General features: G+C 35.3%; 2 protein-coding genes across 2 annotated transcripts; both read right to left on the reverse strand.

The window, feature by feature from the left end:
* Positions 1-1016: 1016 nt before the first annotated feature.
* LOC141701434 (very-long-chain aldehyde decarbonylase CER1-like) lies at positions 1017-2592 on the reverse strand. Its single transcript, XM_074505089.1, has 4 exons — positions 2436-2592; positions 1846-2302; positions 1535-1754; positions 1017-1435 (listed from the first exon to the last, which is right to left on the reverse strand). The coding sequence occupies exons 1-4, from the start codon at positions 2493-2495 to the stop codon at positions 1246-1248; spliced, it is 927 nt and encodes a 308-aa protein (XP_074361190.1). The 5' UTR covers positions 2496-2592; the 3' UTR covers positions 1017-1245.
* Positions 2593-18623: 16031 nt separating this feature from the next.
* Positions 18624-22997, reverse strand: LOC141701435 (very-long-chain aldehyde decarbonylase CER1). Its single transcript, XM_074505090.1, has 10 exons — positions 22835-22997; positions 22378-22601; positions 21335-21567; positions 21040-21259; positions 20296-20674; positions 20083-20190; positions 19743-19943; positions 19546-19644; positions 19287-19460; positions 18624-19102 (listed from the first exon to the last, which is right to left on the reverse strand). The coding sequence occupies exons 1-10, from the start codon at positions 22892-22894 to the stop codon at positions 18932-18934; spliced, it is 1869 nt and encodes a 622-aa protein (XP_074361191.1). The 5' UTR covers positions 22895-22997; the 3' UTR covers positions 18624-18931.
* Between the last annotated feature and the right edge of the window lie 2528 nt (positions 22998-25525).

Here is a 25525-nt window from a genome sequence, read left to right on the forward strand (position 1 = left end):
TTTTTCTTTTAACTAATGTCCACGAGTTGCATTTTAGTTTTATTGTTTTCTTAGCTATGTTCAATTGTCCATCATCCATCAGGATGTGGTTTAGTCTAGGAAGTGATAAGACATTCTTAATTATAGATTATCATGTAATGTAGCTTGTTATATTTCTTTTACATGGAAGCGTATTAGGATCTTCTTCAGAGGTTGACAGCTTGTTGTTACATTTACAACGGTTGGTTTCCAGGATATGATAATTATGATAATTATTTCCATTGCTTCAGCATTCAAGTACAAAGGTTGAATTCTATTCGGCAATTCTGAATTTGTAAATTGCTCAGTATCCGAGTCTACGAGAGCAAGTCCAATATAATGTTATAAGTGATGTCATTTCTATAATTTGAAATTAAATGTCAAAAATTTCAACGCGCCAAAGGAGTTTTATAATTGAATGCAAATATGCAAATATGCATTCTTGATTCTAAATTTGAAATCAAGAATGCATTTATACATCTAGCCACATTATCATACTACTACAAATGAGATGCATGTTGTATATAATGCAATGGAACCGAGAGACTAATAATTCAGAACAATTTCAGTAGTATGTATATAAATCAATCAAATAAAATTTAGATGAATATTTATGAGTCCACACGAATCCATAGAAAAAACGATACAATAAAATCCAAGAAAAATACTACAGATTTATATGAAATTAAAAGAAAACAAATAAAATCCAAATGAAATGAAAGTAATTTATGGATTTAAACAATTTATTAAAATCCGTATATTGTTAATATTCCATTAAAATTCAAATCCAATACACCCCTTAGATTTAATGATTGGTAGAATTATTGAGATAATTTTGAGGATAAGTTCCACGTGGAAGAGAAATTGAGAAATGGGAGAAGACGATAATCTGTGGATTCAAAATGATCTAATGACCGAATGAGAGGAAGAATACTGAATAGTGCAAAGGTGGTTGTGTTGTGACTTGTGAAGAGAACAAAAGAAAATCTTTCATGCTCTTATCTGTCAAGTTAATTTATTTATTTTTCTACTATAATTAGAGAATTTTCAATTTTTGGGGAGAAATCCGTCATGTATTCTTTTATTACATGAAATAAAACATTAGCAAGTTCTTAATTAGGACTCCAAAAGCAACTGGAGTTTACAAACTAGCTGACTAATGTAAAACACTAAACCACTGAACGGTTAATGTCAGACACATCCTTCAAGTTTTCCGAAACTAGCTAGCTAGGTTTGTTGCTCATCAGCTGAATTCAGAGTTGTGAGATGAACTGCATCAGGTGTCTCTTCTTGACGTCGGACCCAAGCTTCATACAAGGCATCGCTGCTTTTATCCATGGTTCCGTAAATGTAATCATAAAGTGGCATGAATAGTGCATAATTTGTCCGAAATTGAGTATGATGGAGCGAATGATACCTGTTTCTCGTATCAAAATGAAACACCGACCAGTAAGTAAGATATAATTATTCATCATTTTTTGCGGTAATTAAGGTGCGTGTGTATGTGTTAACTTACGAAGGAGTATAGAACATAAATTTGAGCAGAGGAAATATGGAGAAAAGGCAAGGGGGGACGAATTCAAAGTTGCAATGGCCCATGTAGTTCATGAGATCAATGTATGTGATATATCCAAAGATGGACACTATCGAAGCTGTTCCACTCAGTATGGTTGCAATTATCGGTGTCCCGAACAGCATAAAATACGCTATGTGCTCTGCAAACGGATGAATAACAGCTGCCATGCACCAACAAACATGCACATTTAAGTTCTAGCTCTGTTTTCAAATAATAATAAAAAATGGTGATCAAGTAAGGAAAGTTGTTACATGAGATAGGCTGTGTAACGATGGAGGCATGGTGGTGAGAATGGTAGCGCGAGTAGAGATAGTGGTGGTGCAGTGCTCTGTGAAACCAGTAGTATACAAACTCAACAGGCCCAGCATGGAGCAGAACTGTGATTATAATACCATCACTTCTGTACACCGACAGCTTTGAGGCACCAGGAATCATCATCCCCCCAAGGTATAATACTAGCCCATTCATCAGTATCTGCTCATCCCAGTCATTTTCTCTCGCAATTTGATCCAAGTCGATTTCCTTGTCAACTATCCTATTCTTTTCAATGGCTGTAAGGCGTCGAGAGACTAAATTCCAAATATGAGCATGGAGCACCCTTGACAAAAGAAATGGGAGGACAAGGAAGTTGGTAACATCTCTTTCAGCTTTCTCTTTGGTAGCGAATGAGTAGAAGCTATGCGCAACCAGTGGCACCAAAAACCCGTACTTCAAAAGCGATAAGATTTCACAGGAAGTTGAAATGTTAAAATGAAAGAAGTTTAGACAGTTACAGACACATATGAACTTTAGAATTCTTCTCATCTTTTATATAATTTTACATATGTTTAGCATAATGTACCTTAAAGCTTCCAAGTTTCTTCCATGGCCAGTCAGTGAGCAACCCTGGATTTGAGGCCATTTTTCGAAATTCTCAGCTTGGTTTCAAAGTTATGGAGTAACTCTCCTCCTATACCTTTATATATGCACATACATTAAACAAATATGTGTATGTAGAATGCATGTATGCTCCTAATAATTAAGGCTTTAAAAGAAAATTGGTACAGTTATCCATCCATATCAATGTATTTTGGCCGTCTTCATACTTATAGTAAAACATTCATGTAGAATTTCTCAGTCATCACGGGTACACTGACAATGCAACTAACTACAGGGTAGCCATGAAACCTTACAAAATTTAAATTGAGAAAGGAAAAAAAAAATCAACATCTTGTAGAGAAAAACGACAAACTTGTAAAATCTAAAACTATTACTATGTAATTATGTATACCTCTTACTAGTATAGTATCTAGTTATAGATCAACTTTCCATTTAGAGATATGTCATTAATGCTGTCATCTGGTGATAGCAATTCTGATAAATGTTTCTTCATATCAAAGAATCCAATGTCCTTTCGACATTTTTGTTTTTTTAATTAAAAAATCCTATTATAGCGATTAAGGCATTTTGATAACTTCATCAGTTTTGCTATGACATAGTAGTTGGTTGTTCATTGGAGTTTTGTGTGAAGGTGTATGTTGAGGTGTGAATGACATGTGTTTCAATCCATATCTACCTCTTCAGCCATCTGTCATAACCATGTCACAAGTTCGCTATTGTGGTGGAAACGGTGAACTTCCAACTTTTCTGACAGACAGGGAGTCTACATTGTTATTATAAAAAAAAAGTGGGAATTGTTTACCAGACCGAACTTTTCTTTAGTCATTTTGCAATAACAAAAGTGTTTACCAGAATAGTCATTTTGCAATAACAAACATGAGTACCACTTCCGATCAAAATTTTCTTAAGTCATTTTGCAATAACATTTTCCCTAAATGGGCGCGATATATGAAGGAGCTCGAGGTCATTAAGCTGATTAGTTGTTACCTGTTTAACGTAGTATCAGTTTAATACTGTGTAAAAGGTCCATCCATTCTCCATTTTGAGTCATTGGCGTACGCTTAAAGATGTAACCAAATTAGATATGGAAATTGCAAATTAAATCCAGGTGAGAAAATATGGCAATTGCGAGCAGTTGCCCTGATCACTGTTGTGGCTCAAAATCCGAATAGGTTTTGTATAGGACGAAGATTACTGAAGCAACCTGTTCTTCCTGATCTTAAATTCGATAACCACACAAGTTGTCCTGTTTTGTTAATCACCCGGCCAATAACAGCAGGAAGTGGTTCTATAGAAACCATAATACCCAACAAACTATATTGATAACAAAACCCCCCAAAAACAAGATCCAGATAATTGGGTTCACTGTTCAAGAGACAAATATTTTAGCAACCCAGAGTACAGGCTTTCTTGGCAAAGACTTGTGGTAAACGATCTTTTTCGAATTCTCATATTTCGCATGAACATCAAGCAGAAACCACATCTTTAAAACCCAACTATGAGATTTAATATCATGAGCCTAAGAGAGATTAGTTTTGATTGGAGCTGAAGCAACCAAATCAGATAGGTCTGAAAGAATAGCAATAATATTTTTCAAAAAGAAAAACATGAGAGTCACAAAGTGTTTTAATGATATTGTTCCTGATTTTAATGAAAATAAAAAATATTAAAGATTCTTACACCAGGTTTCCCGGCAAGGTAAAACATAAATACAAAAGAAAATGAGTGCTTTCCCACAAGCGAGAATAGGATTTAAGCGCTCTTAAGCTGAATGAAAAGCACGCTTCTAACTCTGCCACGATTCCTCGAGCTTGCACTAATACTAACTAGGCTTAACTACCTTTTGTGTATGAGTTGTTATACCTATCAGCCCCAAAAATATAAAGTCATACATTTTAACCCCATGAAATATCAGGTATCGTTTCTTTTAGCCCTTTTCAGAGATAAAACGAAATATCAGTCAATATCGGAGGATAAAAACGTCATTTATTAAAAAAAAGGTTAAAAGGTATGAATACCGATACTATAGGGGTCAAAATGTATGATTTTATACATTTCATAAGGTGCTTAATATAATATATAGCAAGAGTCCCGTGCTAGAACACATAAGCTCACAACACCTCTTAAACAATCATCTTACCCACTATTAAGCAAACATGGCTTTAACCATCAAGCACCAATGCATAGTAATGGCTCTGCTCTTCACTGTCGGAGCCTTGGCATCTCTCGCTGCAGCTCGTTTTTTAAATGAGGCATCAATGAATGAGACGCATTACCAATGGATGACAAGTTATGGACGTATGTACAAAAACACCGACGAGAAACATAGGCGTTTTACCATCTTTGAAGAGAACCTCAAATATATCCAAATATTTAATAAAGCAAATAACAAGCCGTATAAATGTTTGCGCCACATCTACAAATGTATTCCGATATGAAAATGTTAGTGCAGTACCATCTACCATGAATTATAATCTAATAAATAAAAATATAGTTTGAGTTTCTTTAAACAAATAATATGTAGTTTATGTCCTTGACTTCCTCAGCCTCAATTGTTGGACAAGCCCATGCCATCCAGTAGATGCTGACAATCTGCAGGCCTTGGAAACTTGAGTGAGCTAGAACAATTATTGGAACAAATGCGCCACCTTTCACCATGGTCAAGTAAGCCAAGTAAACGCCCTTTCCAATGCTTCCTTTTCCTCTTTCTTCTTTATTTACCAACTTTCCTTCCTTTTCATTTGTTTCTGCACAAAGATTTCTCTCTAAATTTTCTCTGCTCTGTGGAACTTCACTAATTGAAGTGGGTTCTGAAGATGGTTCACCATCGTTTGATGCATTTGGAGGTGCTGTACTTACAGTTTCAACTGTTACGACTGAATTTAAAGCCTGGCTATAAGCTCCTACTAGCACTTCAAATCCAATATTCTGATTCAAAAGTTCTTCAAACCTGCCAACTTGTGCAATTCTGTCGTTCTGGACTAGCTGTTAAGAAATGGAAGTTAGATAACCATATTGCGGATTATATTTCATATACATTGAAGAAACTTGTGTGTTATGTTATATATACTGATGGGTGTGTATATATGTATAACCAGAAAGCTTTTATATTTGAAGCAATAGAAATGTTATTGCTGTGTGATCTTACATGAGTGTGATCTTACATGAGAACAAGAAAGGTTATATATAGACCTAACTACAGACAATGAAATTAAATAGAACGTGTACAACTTCTAACCAACTGTTGACTAAACTACTCTATAATCTGTACATATGACTGTGCTAGATTACAAGACAACAGCTATAATATTATAAGTAGTGTAAACATGACTTGTATTTCAACACCCCCCCCTAAACTGAAGATGGTTGTAAAATCAGCTTGAGTTTGGAAACAAAATTACGAAAACTTCTGGGAGGATGAATTTTCGTGAATAAATCTGCAGCATTATCAGCACTAGAGACACCATGTAGACGCACTGTGCCTTTTGCAACTTGTTGACGAATGAAATGACAATCAATCTCTATATGTTTAGTGCGTTCGTGAAATACATCATTATGAGCAATGTCAATAGCACTTTTACTATCGCAGTAAATAGAAGTGGCCGAAGAATGAGTTACACTCATATCTTCAAGTAACCATCGTAGCCAAATTAGTTCCTGTGTTGTGTCTGCAAGAGCCCGATATTCTGACTCGGCACTTGATCGAGAAGCAAGAGATTGTTTCTTACTGCGCCAGGAGATAAGAGAGTTGCCAAGAAAGAAACAAAATCCAGTAGTTGAACATCGTGTAGTAGGATCACCGCCCCAATCAGCATCTGAGTAGGCATATAACTCAAGTGGAGAGTCAAATGAAAAATATAATCCATGAAATATAGTGCCTTTGACATATCGCAGTATGTGAAGAACTGCTGAGAAGTGAAGAGTTCGAGGAGCTGCCATGAACTGACTTACAATGTGTACGGCATGAGCAATGTCTGGGCGAGTAACAGTGAGATAAATTAAACTTCCAACCAATTGGCGATACAATGTAGGATTGGAAAGTAGTTCACCATCTTCTACATTGAGTTTAACCTCGTATTCCAAAGGAGTAGAGGCAATCTTGGTGTCACTGATTCCAGATTTTAATAAAAGGTCAGATGCATACTTTACTTGTGAAAGAGTGTAGCCAGTAGGGACAGAAGAAACCTCAAGACCCAAGAAGTAGCTCAGTGAACCAAGATCCTTCATTTCAAATTGTTGATTGAGAAATTGTTTGAGTTCAGAAATGCCTTTGATGTCATCTCCGGTAATGATCATATCATCGACATATAGGAGAAAAACAATTCCTTGTTCAGATCGCCGAATAAAAAGGGCATGATCATATGGGCTTGAAGAAAATCCCAATTGCTGAACTATTTTGCTGAATTTTTCGAACCAAGCTCGAGGTGCTTGTTTAAGACCATAAAGAGCCTTGTTAACCTTGAAAACTTGATTCGGAGAGTGGGAAAATCCTAGAGGAGGTTTGAGATAAACTTCCTCATGTAGGTCTCCATTGAGAAATGCGTTCTTAACATCCATTTGCCACATATCCCAGTGTTTTGATGCTCCAACAGCTAGTAGACTTCGGACAGACGTGAGACGAGCAACTGGTGCAAAAGTTTCCTCGTAATCAATGCCATATTCTTGAGTAAAACCTCTAGCAACTAAACGGGCTTTATATCTTTCAATAGAACCATCAGATTTTGTTTTGATTTTATAAATCCATCGACAACTCACTGCTATTTTACCAGGAGGTAGAGTAACAAGATCCCAAGTATGAGTCTTGTCTAATGCATGAAGTTCTTCTTCCATTGCTTTCTGCCAAAGAGGGTTAACACTTGCCTCTCTGTATGTTTGAGGCTCGTGTAATGCTTGTATAGCAGAATAAACATGATAATCAGTAAGTCGGATAGAAGGTTTTTTTACCCGAGTAGAATGATGAACAGACTCATTTGGTACAGTGGTAGGCTCAACATCAGAATCCTCAGATTGAACTTTTGTTGAAGGATCATTAGTAGTTGGAGATGGCTGATTGAGCTCAAGTGGAGAATCTGCTGAAAATTTGTTAGAAGATGATGGACATTCTATATTTTCATCTGTGGGGTGTAGATCAACAAATGGATATATAAAGTGGGAAATGCTAGTAGAAGTGTCAATTTTAAACTCTGACATAGATGAAAACATTTTATGTTCCCAAAATGTCACATTACGAGAGACACGAAGACGTTGAGAGATAGGATCCCAACAACGATATCCTTTTTGACCACTACCATAACCAATAAAATAACAAAGATGGGCAGGTGGCTCTAGTTTTGTTCTTTCATGTGGGGGAAGAAGTACAAAACATGCAGAACCGAAAACCTTAAGAGAATCATATAAAGGAGGTTCTTCATATAATTTTTCATAAGGAAACAAATTATCTGTAACAGGAGACGGAATCATATTTATTGTGTAAACAGCAGTTAATGCAGCTTCCCCCCAAAATAATTCTGGACAAGAAGAGGAAATGAGAAGAGCTCGAACTGTGTCAAGAATGTGCCTATGTTTACGTTCAGCACGACCATTTTGTTGTGATGTGTAAGGACAAGAGCTTTGTGCAAGAGTACCATAAGATGCCAAAAATTTGTTAAGTTCTGATTCTTTGTATTCTTTAGCATTATCGGCACGAAAAAGCTTGATTTTCTTGTTGAATTGAGTTTCCATCATAATGGCAAAATTTTTGTACGTTTCCCTCAATTCTGACCGATTTTTCAAAATATATATCCAAGTATAACGAGAAAAATTATCAACAAATATCACATAGTATCTTGACCCTCCCATAGTCGGAGTAGGAGAGGGACCCCAAATATCCGAATGAATAAGATCAAAAGTAGCTGACGATTTTTCATAGTGAATAGGAAATGGAAGTACATGTTGTTTTGCCATTTTACATGAAACACAATCAACTGTGTCTGCATTAACACTACCTAGATGACCACTGGAAACTAGATTATGTAAATGAGAAGGTGAAGGATGACCTAACCGGGAATGCCATATGCTGGTTGTAGCAGAAACATAACCAACTAAATGAGTGGATGATGATTTTGGTGTAGGAAGATGAAGAGAAGTAAGCTCAAACAACCTTCCGCATCTACGTCCTGTCCCAAGAGTCTGTCCTGTCTGAGGATCCTGTACATGACAACCAGAAGAGGTAAAAATAATATTAAGACCGAGATCACATAACTGACCGATAGAAATAAGATTAAGCGAAAGATTAGGAACAAAATATGTGTTCGAAAGATGAAGATCTTCCGTGGATACAGTTCCAACATGTGTCACTTTCATTGTAGAACCATCAGCTGTTTGGATATTTGGAAGGCATGAATTTTGTGTCTTTGTGGTAAATATGGAAGAATCATTTGTCATATGATTGCAACATGCAGAATCAAAATACCAAGATGTACCTGAAGTGACTGAAAATGCAGTGGATGAAGAGCTGGCTTTAAATAAAACTTGTTTGAGCAAGGATTCTAGCTCGCTAGTTGATGTGTTGGGATCATTTTCTGATGTAGATTCAGAGGTTGCTGCAGCGGAAGATCGAGTAAATTTGTTTGGCTGGAATGATGGCTTTTTCTTGCAGAACTGTATAGAATAATGACCTTTCTGATGGCAATGTTGGCATGTATGACTGCGAAGTGCTACACAATCCTTGGTGACATGTCCATTTTGACGACAGAACCTGCAGAATGGTTTATCTGAAGTAGGTAATGGAGGTAGCGCTAGAACAGTATCATTCATAGAACTAAGTTTGCCAATGCCGAGTCGAGTTTCTTCGGAAATAAGTTTAGCGACAGAATTTTCCAAAGTGGGTAGTGGAACCCTATGAAGAAGGGCAGCTCTAACTGGTTCGAAATCCTGAGTCAGAGCCATCAAAAACTGAATGAGACGTTGTTGATCGCGGTATGTGTGATAAAGTGTAGCATCTTCTTTATGTAACCACTTTGGTTCTGATAATGTTAATTGATCCCAAAGTGATTGTATCTGGGAGAGAAAGTCTGCAACTGATTGACCATGCTCTTGCTTTTGCTTACTTATCGAACTCATGATTTGATATTGATGAGAAAGATCTGATGTAGTGTACCGTGAAGCCAATAAATCCCAAATTTCTTTTGCGGTGTCATAGTTACCAAATTGTAAATTGATTTTAGAAATTGAAGAATTTCTAAAAAATGTGATAGCTTGGTGATTTTTGACATCCCATTCTTCAATGCGATCCTTCAATTTGGAATCGGATTCATCCTTTTCTTTTGTAGGAATAGTAAAATCCCCGTTGACATATCGCCAAAGTCTTTTTCCTTTGAGATAACTGCGCATAGCTTGAGACCAAGTTATATAGTTCGAGCCATTCAAAATTGTTTGGATCGGTGAACTATTCTCTTTCTCCATTTCTAAAAAAATGTTTAAAAAATATAGTGCAGGGATCAAAACGTTAGTTTTAGAAGTTTGGATAAAAAGAAATAGATATAAAAATAAAGTATGGGCCAAAGAGAACACAACTAGCCCAATCCAGAAATATGAACTAAATCAGGGTACAAGACAACTGGGAAAAGAGAAAGTTATATGGGCAACATATATTCAAACGATAAGTGTATATATATGAGCTCGAGTATTAAGAAATCAACCATTTTTCCGGTGAGGTCTGAACAGAAGAAACAAAGATGCATGGGTTTTGTTGAGTGAAATGGATTGGAGAAGGTAGGACAACCATTTCGTCAAGTTTGACGGACTCTGCTGGTGAACTTGGTGTGGCGGTGTGGATTGTGTGTAGTTGTGATATATGAGTGAGTAATTGGCGGTTCTGAGTTCGGCGAGTTACTGACTTGGCTTGGAGGGAAATGATGCAGTTTGGGGAATCTTGTGGCGTTTGTTTGGTATATAATATGACTACACACAAACTGTTTGTTGAAATGTCATAGAGAGATCTTTTTGCTATAGGTTCAGACGAGAACAAAGAAAAATGGTGTGGCCGGAAATAATGGAGGCATCAGAATTATGGAGGAAAGGAGCCTAAAGCTCTGATACCATGAAGAAACTTGTGTGTTATGTTATATATACTGATGGGTGTGTATATATGTATAACCAGAAAGCTTTTATATTTGAAGCAATAGAAATGTTATTGCTGTGTGATCTTACATGAGAACAAGAAAGGTTATATATAGACCTAACTACAGACAATGAAATTAAATAGAACGTGTACAACTTCTAACCAACTATTGACTAAACTACTCTATAATCTGTACATATGACTGTGCTAGATTACAAGACAACAGCTATAATATTATAAGTAGTGTAAACATGACTTGTATTTCAACATACATAATAACAGAAGTTTTGCAAGGTACCTGTGAAAACTCCCGCATTTATTCACAACAAAATGATCATAATTTACGGAAATTGAATTTACCGAATTATAGTTATTATGTATATTTATCATCTCATTTTCTTATGTTATTAAAGTATAACTTTTGAAGTTAAAAATTACTACGCTCTTCGCTCTGTCAGTACAACCGATTGATCAATAATTCAATAATAAATTTTAACTATTCTTCTCTCAAAATTCCCGGAGCAGAAACTAAATCAATTTCTGAACAGGTGGAAAACAACAAAATTGGGTATTAGCTTCAAATAATTTACCAGGATGTTGTCTGCTGCCGGAAGAAACTCAACTTGGTGAGTTACATAAAGTACGGTCTTTTCCCGGAGAATCCCCAGTAGACATTCCTATTGTTACGGAACAATATCAGTGTCTCAAACTTCATACATTACATTCTCTTTTATACAAGTAGTAGTGAGTCCTCGAAAAATGTGCATTCGTCATCACATTATATTTATCATAATAGACTTTCACATATGCATGATCTTAATAGAGAAATAACCACTAACCTCAAAGAGTTGTCTGCCTGTATGTGCATCAACGACGCTGAAAGGGTCGTTAAGCAGATATATATTGAGCAAACCATGTTTGCTCAATAGTGGGTAAGATGATTGTTTAAGAGGTGGTGTGAGCTTATATATTCTAGCACGGGGCTCTTGCTATATATTATATTAAGCATTATATGAAATGTATGAACTCATGCTTTTTAATCCTATAGTATCGGTATTCATACATTTTAAACTTTTTTTAGTAAAAGACGTTTTTACCCTCCGATATTTGCCGATATTTCATTTTACCTCCGAAAAGTGCTAAAAGAAATGATACCTGATTTGGGGCTGATAGGTATAACAACTCATACTTTATGGGACAAAAGGTCGTTAAGCTCTAACTATCATCATATTCACTCCAATTATGAATCTGATTATGCTGAGTGCTCCGGTACTGCCCAAACTTGTGCTACTCTCCTTAAGCAAGCAATTCCCTCGCCATGTCTCCCGATAGTACCTCATTTACTGTTAAACATGTCATGTCGTATCTTACTCAAGCTAGAAAAAATTGGCTTGACACGTCGTATATCATGTCTTTCTTAGATAGTGCTATTGGAAAACCCCCTGCTTTCGATAAGCTTCTGTCCACAACTATGAGGCTAATAGTTGTGCAAAAAATTGTATCCAAATTGATGTTAACAAGTAACAACCCTAGGCCTAACCTTATCTTGGCTGCTAGCCGTTCTTGATAACTTTAATGGAAATGTAATCAATTTCCCTATTCCAGTGGTGTATATCTTTGACCCAAAACCTTACTTGCTTTGAAGATTTTGGCCACACCCTGGATAAAATTGCACTTCCAAACATATGATTATGTGTTATACAATTTGCTCCCAGAATATTGATAAGCCATCTTTCTTTGGTAGTGCTATTAGCAAACCCACTGTATTAAAACTAACAAATTCAAGTAAACTGTTTTGTTGTATTCAAGCCGGAGCTCTTACATTGATGATATGCTTAGAGAGTAAGCAAAGTATATTTCAAGCAAGTAGTAAAAATGAATTACAGATATCTATATATATCTAACTAAGTCTGTAACAAACTAGCTGACATGGCACTGCTAAACAGCTCAGCACATACTATGTACAGCTTCTTGACAGCCTGCACTACTCTGCTCAATATTGCTATCCTGTTCTATTATATTCTCAACAGCCCCCCTCAAGTTGGGAGATGAAGAAACATGAGTTATTCCCAACTTGAACAACAAAGAAGTAAACTGAGGAGAAGGTGCAACTTTTGTAAAAACATCAGCCAACTGAGATCTGGTAGGGAGATATGTGAACTGAATTAACCCCTCCAGAACCTTATCATGAGTGAAGTGACAATCAAGCTCAATGTACTTAGTACTCTCATGAAATACCGGGTTTTTAGCTATGTATAAAGCAGATTGATTATCACAATGCAAAGTAACCGGTTTAAGGTTAGTGACACCTAATTCAGATAACAAACGAACAACCCAAGTAACTTTACTAGCTGCAGAAGCCATAACACGATACTCTGCTTCTGCAGAAGAACGAGAAACAGTGTTTTGTTTCTTTGATTTCCAAGTAATTGGCGAATTTCCAAATAATAGGATATATCCTACAACCGAGCGCCGAGAATCTATACAAGAGGCCCAATCTGCATCCGAGAAAGCTTGAAGTTAGAGATGATCAGATGCCTGTAAGAGAATGTCTTGGGACACAGTACAAGACAAGTAACACAGGGTATGATGCAAAGCTGACCAATGTGAAGTACGTGGAGAATGCATAAACTAACTAAGAGTTTGTACAGTATAGGACAAATTTGGTCTGGTATTATTAAGGTAATTCAATTTACCCACTAAGGAACGATACAGATCAGGATTAGAAATAAGATCACCATCAGATTTAGATAACTTCAAATGAACAGGAAGAGGTGTTAAAGCCTTATGAGTAAGAGAGAAACCAGACTCAAGAAGCAATTCTCTAGCAAATTTGTGCTGACTTAAAATGATGCCATCAGCAGAATGATTGACTTCAATACCCAAAAAATAATGAAGTATACCTAGGTCTTTAATACCAAATTTGTTGTCTAGATGAATCTTAAGATCAGAAATACCATCAGTATCATTACCAGTTAAAATCACATCATCGACATAAACAGCAGCCACACAAATTTTATCCTTGCACTTCTTTAAGAATAAACTATAATCATTTCGAGATTGAACAAAACCTTGAGACAATAATTCTTCAACCAGCTTGGCATGCCATTCTCGAGAAGCTTGTTTGAGGCCATACATGGATTTACGTAACAAACAAACTAAGTTCAAAGGGTTAGGGATACCTTCAGGAACTTTCATGTAAACCTCCTCCTTTAAATGCCCAAGTAAGAAAGCATTATTTACATCAAGTTGATGAAGAGTCCAGTGTCGACTTGCTGCTAATGATAACAAAATTCTGACAGTGCCCATTTTGACAACAAGAGAAAAAGTCTCCTCATAATCGATTCCAAACCTCTGATTGTAACCCTTGGCTACAAGCCTAGATTTACAGTGTTCTAAACTACCATCAGATTTCAACTTAACCTTAAAGACCCATTTCGAGCCTATAGGTTTCTTTCCAGGAGGCAAAGGTACCAAATCCCAAGTGTGATTATCATGCAAAGCCTGTAATTCTGATTGCATAGCATTAATCCACAAAGGATGAGTAGCTGCTTCTTGATAAGAATGTGGTTCTGTAAGTTGACATTTAGGAAAAGAGACAGAGGTTTGCACTAGATTACACCAGTGTTTGGGAGAAGTTATATTGGTAACTGTATTGCATTTGTCATCACTCAAATAAGAAGGTGTTTTATGAATCCTTGTAGAATGTCTGATAGGAACAGAAGATACATATGGAGAGGTAGTATGATGATTACAAGAGGTATGAAAATTGGAAGAAGATGCAACAGGAAGAAAATCAGAGAGATCAACTGAAGTATTATCAGTTGGAATAGAATCATTCATAGTATCGTCAGGATTTTCTATTGAATAGTCAGGATTTCCCATTATATTGTCAGGATTTCCTACTGTATCATCAGGAGTCCCATCACATCATCAGGATTTTCCACTTCTTTAGGAGAAGTGGTTATGGCTGGAAGATAAATGTTAGAAGGGAATAATGTAGCCTGCTTGTGAGTATGAAAAGATAAATGAAATTCATGGAATACTACATCCCTTGAAACAAATAATTGATTATCAGAGAGATTCGAAACCTTGTATCCCTTCCGCACTACAAAATATCCCAGAAAAGCACAAGCAATAGCTTTGACATCAAACTTGGTTCTATGAGTTAGACTAGAAAAAGCAAAATAAAGACATCCAAACACTTTTAAGTGTTCTAGAGAAGCTGGCTTACCAGTGAGTCGAAAGTAAGGAGTTTCATCATTAATACTCTGCAAAGGACCTCTGTTTATCAAATAAGTAGCACATAAAACACATTCACTCCAGAATTGGGCAGGAACTTTAGATTGGAAAAGAAGTGACCTAGCAGTCTCAAGTAAATGTCGATGCTTCCTCTCCACAACACCATTTTGTTGTGGAGTATAGATACAACTAGTCTGGTGAACTATCCCTTTCTGTAAGAACAAAGACTTCATGGGACCTTGACAAAGTTCAGGAGCATTGTCTGATCTTACTATTTGAACTCTAGATTTAAACTGAGTTTTCACATGATTAAGAAAACCCATTATAACTGGCACACAATCGGTTCGACTTTTAAGCATATGTACCCGAGTAAATCTACTATAATCATCTATTATGATAAGAAATTGATTGCATCCATTATGAGTTTTAAGTTTATAAGGACTCCATACATCAATGTGCAGTAACTCAAAAGGACCAGTATACTTAATACTACTATGAGGAAAAGATGGTCTTGTTTACTTTGCTAAAGGACAGATTTGACAGATATAATTAGAAGAAGAATCAGAGATGCCTGAAAGACCTGGAACCAGCTTTAGTCTTTTACAAGGTATGTGTCCAAGTCTGAGATGCCAAACATTAATATCCTCTTTAACAACAGGTAATCCTTTCTTAAAATGCAATTCTGATAAGCCTGCAGTACTGTATAAACCTCCATGAAATCTACCAAGAAGATTTGGTGGCCTTTTCTTCAAATGGTCCTGAAGAAAATATTCATTAACAATGAAAAACACTGATGACTGCCTATCAGCACATAACTTGGGAACAGAAATCAGATTATACTGGAAATTTGGTATATACAACACATTGTGAAGAATTAAATTATCAAGAATTTGAACAGATCCTGTATGAACAATCTTGATTTGTCTACCATCAGGAACCACAATGAACTCATTAGAATTAGTGACTGGTTGGTAAGAAAGAAAAGCACTTAAATCTGAACATATGTGGTCTGTAGCACCACTGTCAATCAACCATTCTGATTTTAAAAAATTATTAGCCAGCAAGCATAGCTTACCAGCCAAGAGAACATCATTAGTCTGGCAAGAAGTAGTCCCTGTAGAATTGAGGTTTTGCTTATTCAGTAAATCCATCAACTGCTGATATTGTGCAACTGAAATTGTAGTTGTAGAGTTCTCAGCAGAATCTAACTGATCTCCAGTAGTGACTGCTGCAACCACCTTTCTGTCTCTGAAACCTTTGAAATTTGAAGGGTAACCATGAAGTTTAAAACATCTATCAGTACTATGACCAGATATTTTATAATGTGTGCAAAAATAGTTGGCCCCTTTCTTATTTCCAGTTTGAGTAAAACTTTTATTAAAAGGTTGCTTCTGAGAAAATCCTGGTTTAAATGACTTTTGTGCAGAATTATCAATATTGTTCCTTCTGTTTTCTGCTACAAAAGCCAGTGAATCAGAGTGTGCTGTCAAATGAGATAGTTCTTGATGCCTTTCCTCTTGGGAAAATAATCTGAAGGCATTAGAAAGAGTAGGCATAGGCTGCTACATCAAGATATTTCCCCTTACAGTAGCATATTTCTCATTTAATTTCATCATGAACTGTAGAAGTCTATGATCTTGCTGCATCTGATGAATTCTCTGTGAAAATTTACAGGTACACTTGTGGCAAGTACAACAAGGAAGAGGATTGATATCAGTCATTGAATCCCAAATAGTTTTTACCTCAGTGAAAAACTCTGACACAGACTTAGAACCTTGGCTTAATTCAGCAAGTTGTTGTTCTAGTGAGAAAATTTGTGTCATAGATGTATAGCCAAAACGATCCTGAAGATCAAGCCATATTTCACGGGCTGTTTTAAAGAACAACACACTTTTGGAGATATTATCATCCAAATTAGACAACAGCCCAGAACAGACTAAGTCATTACAACATTCCCATGCCTTGAAGTCTGGATGATTAAAAGCAGGTCTAGAAATAGTTCCATCCACAAATCCAACCTTGTTTTTAGCAGAAAGACTCAACAAAATTGAACGTTTCCAATTGTTATATCCATTTCCATTAAATTTGATTGAAACTAGCTGTGATGTACTCGCATCTGAAGGATGAATATAGAAAACGCTACTTGGATCATGAACTACTTGTAGTTCATTGTACAAGTGATCTATTCCAGGTATTAGCGGTTCCAGAACCGGATCCAAAATTCTCAGTCATTATCACGAATTTCAGGAGATTGAATCAGTCGAGAAAGATATTTAGTAAACTATATACAAATTCAGAGAGATTTGAGTGTTTCGAGAGAGATTGAAATGTTACGAGAGATGTTTAAGTATTTCGAGAGTGATTTAGGAAGTTGAAAACACATTTCTATATGAATTCAACATGATTTGAGCATAAACAGCTTTGATTAATCAATATTCTCAACAAACAAGATGGATGAGATATAGATCTAAGAATATAAACTCGAGAGTAAATATTTAGAATGAAAATTGCAGAAAATTAGAGAGTAAACAACACAAGATTAGAACGAAACACCTAAATTGGCATGATCGATTGATTCAGGAAAGCTTCGTCATGATCGATCCGTAAATATTTTTCAATTTCTGCTCTGATACCATATTAAAACTAACAGATTCAAGTAAACTGTTTTGTTGTATTCAAGCTGGAGCTCTTACATTGATGATATGCTTAGAGAGTAAGCAAAGTATATTTCAAGCAAGTTTTAAAACTGAATTACAGATAGCTATATATATCTAACTAAGTCTGTAACAAACTAGCTGACATGGCACTACTAAACAGCTCAGCACATACTGTATACAGCTTCTTGACAGCTTGCAACTCACACTGCACTTCTCTGCTCAAAATTGCTATCCCGTTCTATTATATTCTCGACAGCTTTCGTTAAGCTTCTGCCCACAACTATGAGGCTCATAGTTGTGCAAAATCTTACTTGCTTTGAAGATTTTGGCCACACTCTGGATAACTGCACTTCGAAACATTTGATTATGTGTTATACAATTTGCTCCCATTGAAAATACGTACTTAAATATGGTGAACTAATCTTAGTAAGCTCTAGTAGCTCTCATGTTGATGCAGACGAGGATAATCACTCTGGCTCTATTTTCAGGAAGCAGGCAGGTTGATGGGAGAGCAAGCTCTCCAGTAGGTCTCGTATGTCCAGCAGGGCGACTCTTCTCAAGCTGTTGGTCAGGTCAACTGATCATTGGTCTTGCAGCTCAGCCAATGATGGCCCTCAATGAAAAGAAGCTGCTACTACTAAGCAAAGAAAGCCCAGTAGAAAGGATCGGCCAGAGGCTTGTCCAAAAAGAAAGTAAGCAACTTCAAATTCCAGGCAAAGACATCTCCTTTGAGTCTAGTGTCTATTTTGTTCTCTACGTTTGTGTTTTAAATTTTTAACTGTAGAGCGAATACTATGGTTCCCAGTATTTATCTTGGATGTTGGCATTTGTTCCGGAAACCATTAGATAATAATTGACCCATTCTTCTTAATATAAGACTAAATTAGCCTTAAAACGTCATATTGTTTTGGGGAGCTTTGCTTTCGTTGCCAAACTCAGAGGCGGAGTCAAAGGAACCCAATCAGGTTGGAGTTCTATCAAATGATATCTGACGCTGTCCATGATTTATAAACATAGAGTTGAACACCAATTACAACAACATATTGCTACAAAATCAAATTTGTCTCAATGCCATATTATACTACGAAGCCAGTGTGATCATTTCCTCACAGTGGCTTTTCGGATAAATTTTTCACTCATGAGCACACCATTATAACGGAGAAAAGTTTAGATATTATTCAGGAATCTGATATACAATATAACGAAAACCCTTATAGTAGTTTACATAGGACAACAAGGTCGAGATCAGTAAACACAAAAAAGACATACTTATGTTCCTGAGTTCACATTGTTGAGGAGTGGCTTCTAAAGCATTACACATTCCAACTTACACAGAGAATTATTTGCAATGCTTATGTCTGTGCAGATAGAAGCCTTTCAGCCGACTGATACAGAGTCTGATGTGATGCTTCATTTGCACTAAATACGAAACATGTTCAATAAATTATTTGTAACAGATCATGCATCTGTTGGCATTGAGAGTGGATGAAATCCATGTTTAAGGGTAGCTTCCCAAATTTTTTCAATGCTGAACATCATGTTTCCACATTCATGTACATTCCAGCCTTCTAATGCGTGCACTATACCAGCTATGCGCCACGCACTCATTACCCTTCTTGGTAACCAATTCTGTCACACATCATTTATACACATTTTTTGAGAAATAGGCTTGTCATGTTTAATTTCTGTGTTCTATGATTTAAAATTTTACTTTGAATTTTTTTCTTGGTCAAGGCACGGTCCTATTATAGCGGTATTTTTCTTTATTTAATTGTGATACCAAAAGATTTTGTCTACTGCAATATTTTCTTACCTCACAAGAGTCTAGGTTCTCCAGATGCTTCGGGATAGACATTGCAGGAGTGTTATGGTAAAAGCAATCTTTCCGCACTTTCTGGAGAGGAAACTGAGATACCGGAATGAATAAGGTTCCCTTTGATGCCTTCATATGTTCTACTTTTCCCACTCCATCTCCAACTATCCATATCTTCAAAAATTTAGACCTCAAATTAGAATAAATCCATTTTTTGAGGTTAAAAGAACTATGATACTCATGAAGTACATTATGTAACCTTTTTGGAGTAATCTTCAAGAAGTGTTAAATTTTTCTGAACTTCAGAACCACATTTTTCTGTAAGCATTTTATATTCTTCTTCATTGGAAATGGATACCTAGTACAAACCAATTTCAAAATCTTATAGGATATCCGAATACATAACATCGCCTAACAAGGTAGTTCAAATTTCAAATATGTCAATGAAATTAGTACCTGAACTCCCCTTTGACACAAGACAATAACAATAGAACTGGAGACCTTGGATAAATTGCCTCTGACGGAAACTTGTGTTGTTCCCTTGGGAATGCTATTTAGCACAACTGCAACTGCTAGGCTACTCCCATCAACCAACCTCACCTTTAGTTGAGGATGCCTTCTTATAAAAAGCTCGCCATTTCCGTTCACCTCTTCTTCCTATACATTTCACGTACAGATAACAAAACCATATTTATTTATTTTTTTGCTAAGCAACACAACCATGTGATTGAACCTAATATCTAATGATATTTAATTTAATTGAAAAACAATATATACCACAGTAAACAGAGCTTGCCTGATTAAGTAGACCTAGAGTTAACACTGTGGTTCCTTTCTCCTCAGCTTCAAGGATTGCTTCCTCGATGATGCTATTAATGCGTGCTCTTTGCCCAAGTATAGAGTACTGCAGTAAACATAGGAAAGCATCAATATGAAATTTACCGTAAATAATTCAAATAACTCTGTTCAAATCAAGTAGATAATATGAAAAGTATGTATCTAGACTTACTTGTATGCTGTATCTTGGAATAGCCCATGTTTGTAATTTGAGGTTTTTAAAAATATTTCTCTCAACAACAAATGATCGACGGCAAAAATATGTAACCATCATAGACCACAGTGTCACGGGCCACATCAACCGCATGTACCAATGTGAAGTAGTCTGTGGTTCAGATGCTAAAGAGGCAAATCCAAGGCGTAGTTGGTAGATGGATTCTGGTGTTGTTAGATGTGTCAAATGAACCACATTAGGAGATTCCTCTGTTCTTTTTAGTGAAGTTTCGTATAAAGTGTCTGTAGATGCATCTATAGTGCCATAAATGTAGTCGTAAAATGGCATGAAGAGAGAGTAATTGGTTCTGAATTGGGTGTGATGCAGAGAATGAAACCTACAGAAGAAAAAAGATATGTGCATAATAGCACTATCAAAAAAATGTATATATTTTCATTGTGCAGTGAAGGATCATACTATGTTGGTAATATGATCATTTTTGGATTGAATATGAAAGTCCACATGGAGTAGATTTGAAAATTCAGTTCAGTTTATAGAGCTCAGTTTATAAAGCAAAGTACTATCGCTAACTACACTAAAAAATCATGATCTTTCGGTGGCTCGTGGACTTATCGATTACCTATTATTTGTGCCAGTGTACTTTAGCATATGTAATATATTTCATATAGAATACTGACGGGAATGATGTGTGTGCGCGAGCATGTGTGAATTGAGAGATGAAAGAGAAAGAGAGGTACATACGATGGAGTATACATGAGGTACTTGAGAGGAGGGAAGATAGAGAAGAGCTTCCTAGGAATAAGCTCGAAATTGCAATGCCCCAAATTGTTCATGAAATCGACAAAAGTGATATAAGCAACGAATGACACAATTGAGGCGGTCTCTGTGAGTGTAGTCGTCAATAAGGGTATTGCAAACAGCATGAAATAGGATATATGTTCTGCAAATGGATGAATCACAGCTGCAGCACAGGCCAAACACAAACATTTCAGTTACTTAAGCGTGTTTATTTAGTTGCCTTAAAGAAGAAACTTACAGGTAATAGGCTCAGTAACAATAGAGGAATGATGATGAGAATGGTAGCGAGAGTAGAGGTAGTGGTGGTGTAGAGCTCTGTGAAGCCAGTAATATAACAACTCAACAGGTCCAACATGGAGCAAGAATGTCATTATAACACCATCACTTCTCCAAAAAGGCAGATTAGACCCTCCTTTCAGTGTCAAGTTTCCAAGATAGAACAGTGTTCCATTAAACAATATCTGATCATCCCTGCATATTTATTCACAGTACATCCTCTGATCACATCTAATATACACCAATATTTGCCCCCCCCCCTTTAAGGCCTAAACAAAACAAGATCTTGTACATTGAAGATCTCTACTAAAATTTGAATCTGTATCATCTTCGGAAAATCGGACCATCCAAATCGATTAATATAAAACAATAGAAATTCTATTTCTTTAAACATAATTACTGCTTTAGTCCAAAGTTATTGTCTGGTTTGACTTTTATGCAAAATTTAAGATGTCCCATAATTCCGTGAATTTTTTTCAAATTTTCTTTTTGTAAATAAAAAATTAAGATTTGAATTTTATTCACCAAAAAAAGAAATAATTAACACAATGTGGTCAATTCCCTTAAATTACTTGTAAAAACCAAACTGGAATTGAAACAAGAGGGAGAATCTAACTTGCTCGTTCTAGAATTTAACAAATACGTAGTACAAGTTTTATAACCCATGTGATGCATTTGTCATGTGATGCATTTGTTGTTAACAGGATTGAAAACCTGAATCTTAGATAGTGTATAAATAATAATATAAATATTTATTGTTGATAGGGGAAGATTTAGTAGTATATAAATAATATTTATTGTTGGTGGGGTTCGAATCTAGTATATATTATTTTAATATTTTTATTTAACATCACTTGATTAAAAAAATATTACAATTATAGACGGGGATAACCAACCAAAAAAAACTATATGGGTGAAGCTTAGGAGTGAAATTGGAAGAAAGAAAAAAATGTAATCATGCATGCGATAGAGGAAAATAAAATTTAAAACCAGAAAAAGAATTACCAGTTTCGTTCTCGATCAACCTGCTCGAATTCAATAGTTTTGTCAACAATGCGATTGTTGCCTTTAGCTGTTCGATAGCGAGAAAGGGAAATCCAAATCTGGTTGTGAAGCATCCTCCAGAGGAGAAAGGGCAATATGAGAAAGTTTGATAAGTCTCTTTCACTTTCATCCTTCGTTAGGAACGAGTATATGCTGTGAGCTACCCATGGAGTCATTACAACATACTGCCAACAAGTGTATTGTTTTATCAGTTTTTTTAGTATTTTAAACTACAAAATACCTGCGCGCGCGTTGAAGTGTAAGTGTAGAGAGGTGTGTGCGCATGGAAAGAGGGGGGAGGGGGAGAGAGAGAGAGAGAGAGAGGAGGGGGGGAAAGAGGTGGAAAGGTAGGAGGAAAAGAGAGGGTGGGAGTTAGGGAGGGGGGGGGGGAGAGAGAGAGAGAGAGAGAGAGAGAGACCTTGTAGTTTCCAAGGGGTGTCCATGGCCAATCAGTTAAGATTCCTGGTCTAGTAGCCATGCTTTGCTTTCTCTCTCTTACTTCTTGCTACTTGTCTCTGAGCCAAAGTCAGTGACTCATATGTATACATCTTCACCTTAGAAAAGCTTTGTATTTATAGATAACAGAAAACTGGCAAACATATGTACTTTGAAGCATAGCACATTTACCTTTTCAAAGAAAAGAAAAATAGTGGAGCTTAATGAACTATAGTGCCGATACAAATCAGACACGTATCTATCTAGCACCTACGCAACCATCTTTGCGTCCATTAATTATTTAGCAGACACTAGCTTGTTATATACATGCATTTAGCTCACCTTTCCTGCAATTACTCCCTCCATGCCTAAACATGGTTCTTGGATAGACACAACAGTAAAAAACTATTGGGGGTGTTTGCCCTATGCTTGGTGCAAAGATATTACTCCTATAAGATTGACATGTTCAAATTAGATCATCTCCTTCGTAGGTACATTTTTAAAAATAAATTTTATAGAAACTATACTAGTTAGCTAGATTATAATATCTTTTAATAATTAATGGTTTTAATCATTTTCTCAAATAGTGAAAATTTAAATAAGTTTAAAAGAAAATCAAATTCTAGAAACATAAAAGACTAGATATGGCCCCTAATGTGAAAAATATGTATCTCATGTTATAACAAATTACAATATGATATGGGCTGTTTTGTAAGTACAGTTGGGGAATTATACAATTTTCATTCAATTTTTCTATTCAGATATATTATGATCTTAGTGTTGTTTTTAAAATACTGTAGAAGAATTTTAATATCAGAGGATTTTTCATTCAATATTTCTATTCAAATATATTAGGTTCTTAGTTATCTCCATGCACTACAAAAAGAAAATAAGGTTAAAATAACTGTACAAATATAACTGGGATTAAATTCAACCGTTTTCGATTGAATTTAAGGACACAACTAAATTCAACCGCATGAGGTCGTATTTATATATACTCATATTTAGGCGGTCGAATTTAGCAACAAATTCAACCATATATAATTGAATTTAGCTCTTATCCTAAATTCAACTGCATCCGGTCGAATTTAGCCTTATCAAAAAAATTGAGGGAATTTTATCACTAGCCAATTTCTTTGTCACTCCTATATTCAACCGATTTCGGTCGAATTTGATATTTTGAAATGGGGGGACATTTTCCGCCTTTCTGAAAATTTTAGTTTTAGTAGAAATTCGTTGTATTTATGTATTATGACTGCATTCAGTTATATTTATTATTTACAGAATTTTATTTTTTTTAAAAACATTAATTGAGTAACCCGGTAACTTTGTAATACAACCGTTGGATCAAAAGAAGTGCACACAAATTTTATTAGAATTATTCGCGAACCGAGCTGTTCGGGAGAACATACTTTAAAATCTATATATTTTAGTGTTATGATAAAATATTTACAAAAAAAATGAATTTAGTTTGCTATTTTAACGGTTAATCAGTAGTTTTACTAATACTTCTTACTAGTTTTTAGTCATGTAATGATGTTCCGATTTTTTTAAAAAATATATTTATAAATGATCCAACCTTACAAATGTCAATATTTATATATCTAGTATTATGATAAAAATTTTAGAAAAAAATAAAGGTATTTGGTTTGTTATTTTAATAGTTAATCGGTAGTTTGACTAGTACTTCTTACTAGTGTTTAGTCTGATACTGATGTTTCAATTTTTAAAATAATGTTTATGAATGATCCAACCTTACAGATGACGGTATCTATATATTTTAGTGATATGATAAAAAAAATTAAAAAAAAAATAAATATATTTGGTTTGTTATTTTAACAGTCAACTAGTAGTTTGACTAGTACTTCTTATTAGTGTTTAGTCCCATTCTGATGTTTCGATTTTTTTAAAAATATTTATTAATGATCCAACCTTACTGATGTCAATCGCTATATATTTTAATGATATGATAAAAAAATTAGAAAAAAATAAATGTATTTGGTTTGTTATTTTAACAGTCAACTATTAGTTTGACCAGTAGCTCTTATTATGAATGATACAAACTTACAGATGTCAATATCTATATATGTTAGTGATATGATAAAAAAATTATAAAAATTTAAATATATTTGGTTTGCTATTTTAACAGTCCACTTGTAGTTTGACCAAAACTTCTTACTAGTGTTTAGTCACGTACTGATGTTTCAATTTCTTAAAAAATATTTATGGTTTCCAACCTAACAGATGTCAAGATTAATATATTGTAGTGATATGATAAAATATTTAGAAAAAAATAAATGTATTTGGTTTGCTATTTTAACAGTCCACTAGTAGTTTGACGAGTACTTCTTACTAGTGTTTAGCCCATACGGATGTTTCAATTTTTTTAAATATATTTATAAATGATGCAACCTTACAAATTCAAGATATATATATATATATATTTATATTAGAGTGTTCGCTGTAATTCAAACGCGAAAATACATGCAAGCGTACGCGATCACAAGTAGTATAAGATATAAGTCAAGTTCGTTCTCACATAGACTGGTTTAGGTTAAGTTCAGATTATGCACCTATGCAACAATGTATGGTTATCGTTCAATACTAAGACAAGTAACCAATTGAGTTTGATTTAACTAAGAGATTATACTAAATAGAATTAACTAAGAGAATT

This window comes from Apium graveolens, unplaced genomic scaffold (genome assembly GCF_009905375.1).
Source record: "Apium graveolens cultivar Ventura unplaced genomic scaffold, ASM990537v1 ctg3814, whole genome shotgun sequence".
Taxonomy (NCBI): Eukaryota; Viridiplantae; Streptophyta; class Magnoliopsida; order Apiales; family Apiaceae; genus Apium; species Apium graveolens.

Bases quoted from the DNA above. Each gene is read 5' to 3' on its own strand.
- LOC141701435 (XM_074505090.1), bottom strand. From the start codon at position 22,894: ATGGCTACTAGACCAGGAATCTTAACTGATTGGCCATGGACACCCCTT. The intron at 22,602-22,834 runs GTCTCTCTCTCT...ACTTGTTGGCAG, and splicing joins CACCCCTTGGAAACTACAAG to TATGTTGTAATGACTCCATG. The intron at 21,260-21,334 runs GTAAGTTTCTTC...CCTGTGCTGCAG, and splicing joins TGTTACTGAGCCTATTACCT to CTGTGATTCATCCATTTGCA.
- LOC141701434 (XM_074505089.1), bottom strand. From the start codon at position 2,495: ATGGCCTCAAATCCAGGGTTGCTCACTGACTGGCCATGGAAGAAACTT. The intron at 1,755-1,845 runs GTAACAACTTTC...GGTGCATGGCAG, and splicing joins CGTTACACAGCCTATCTCAT to CTGTTATTCATCCGTTTGCA. The intron at 1,436-1,534 runs GTAAGTTAACAC...TACGAGAAACAG, and splicing joins TTTATGTTCTATACTCCTTC to GTATCATTCGCTCCATCATA.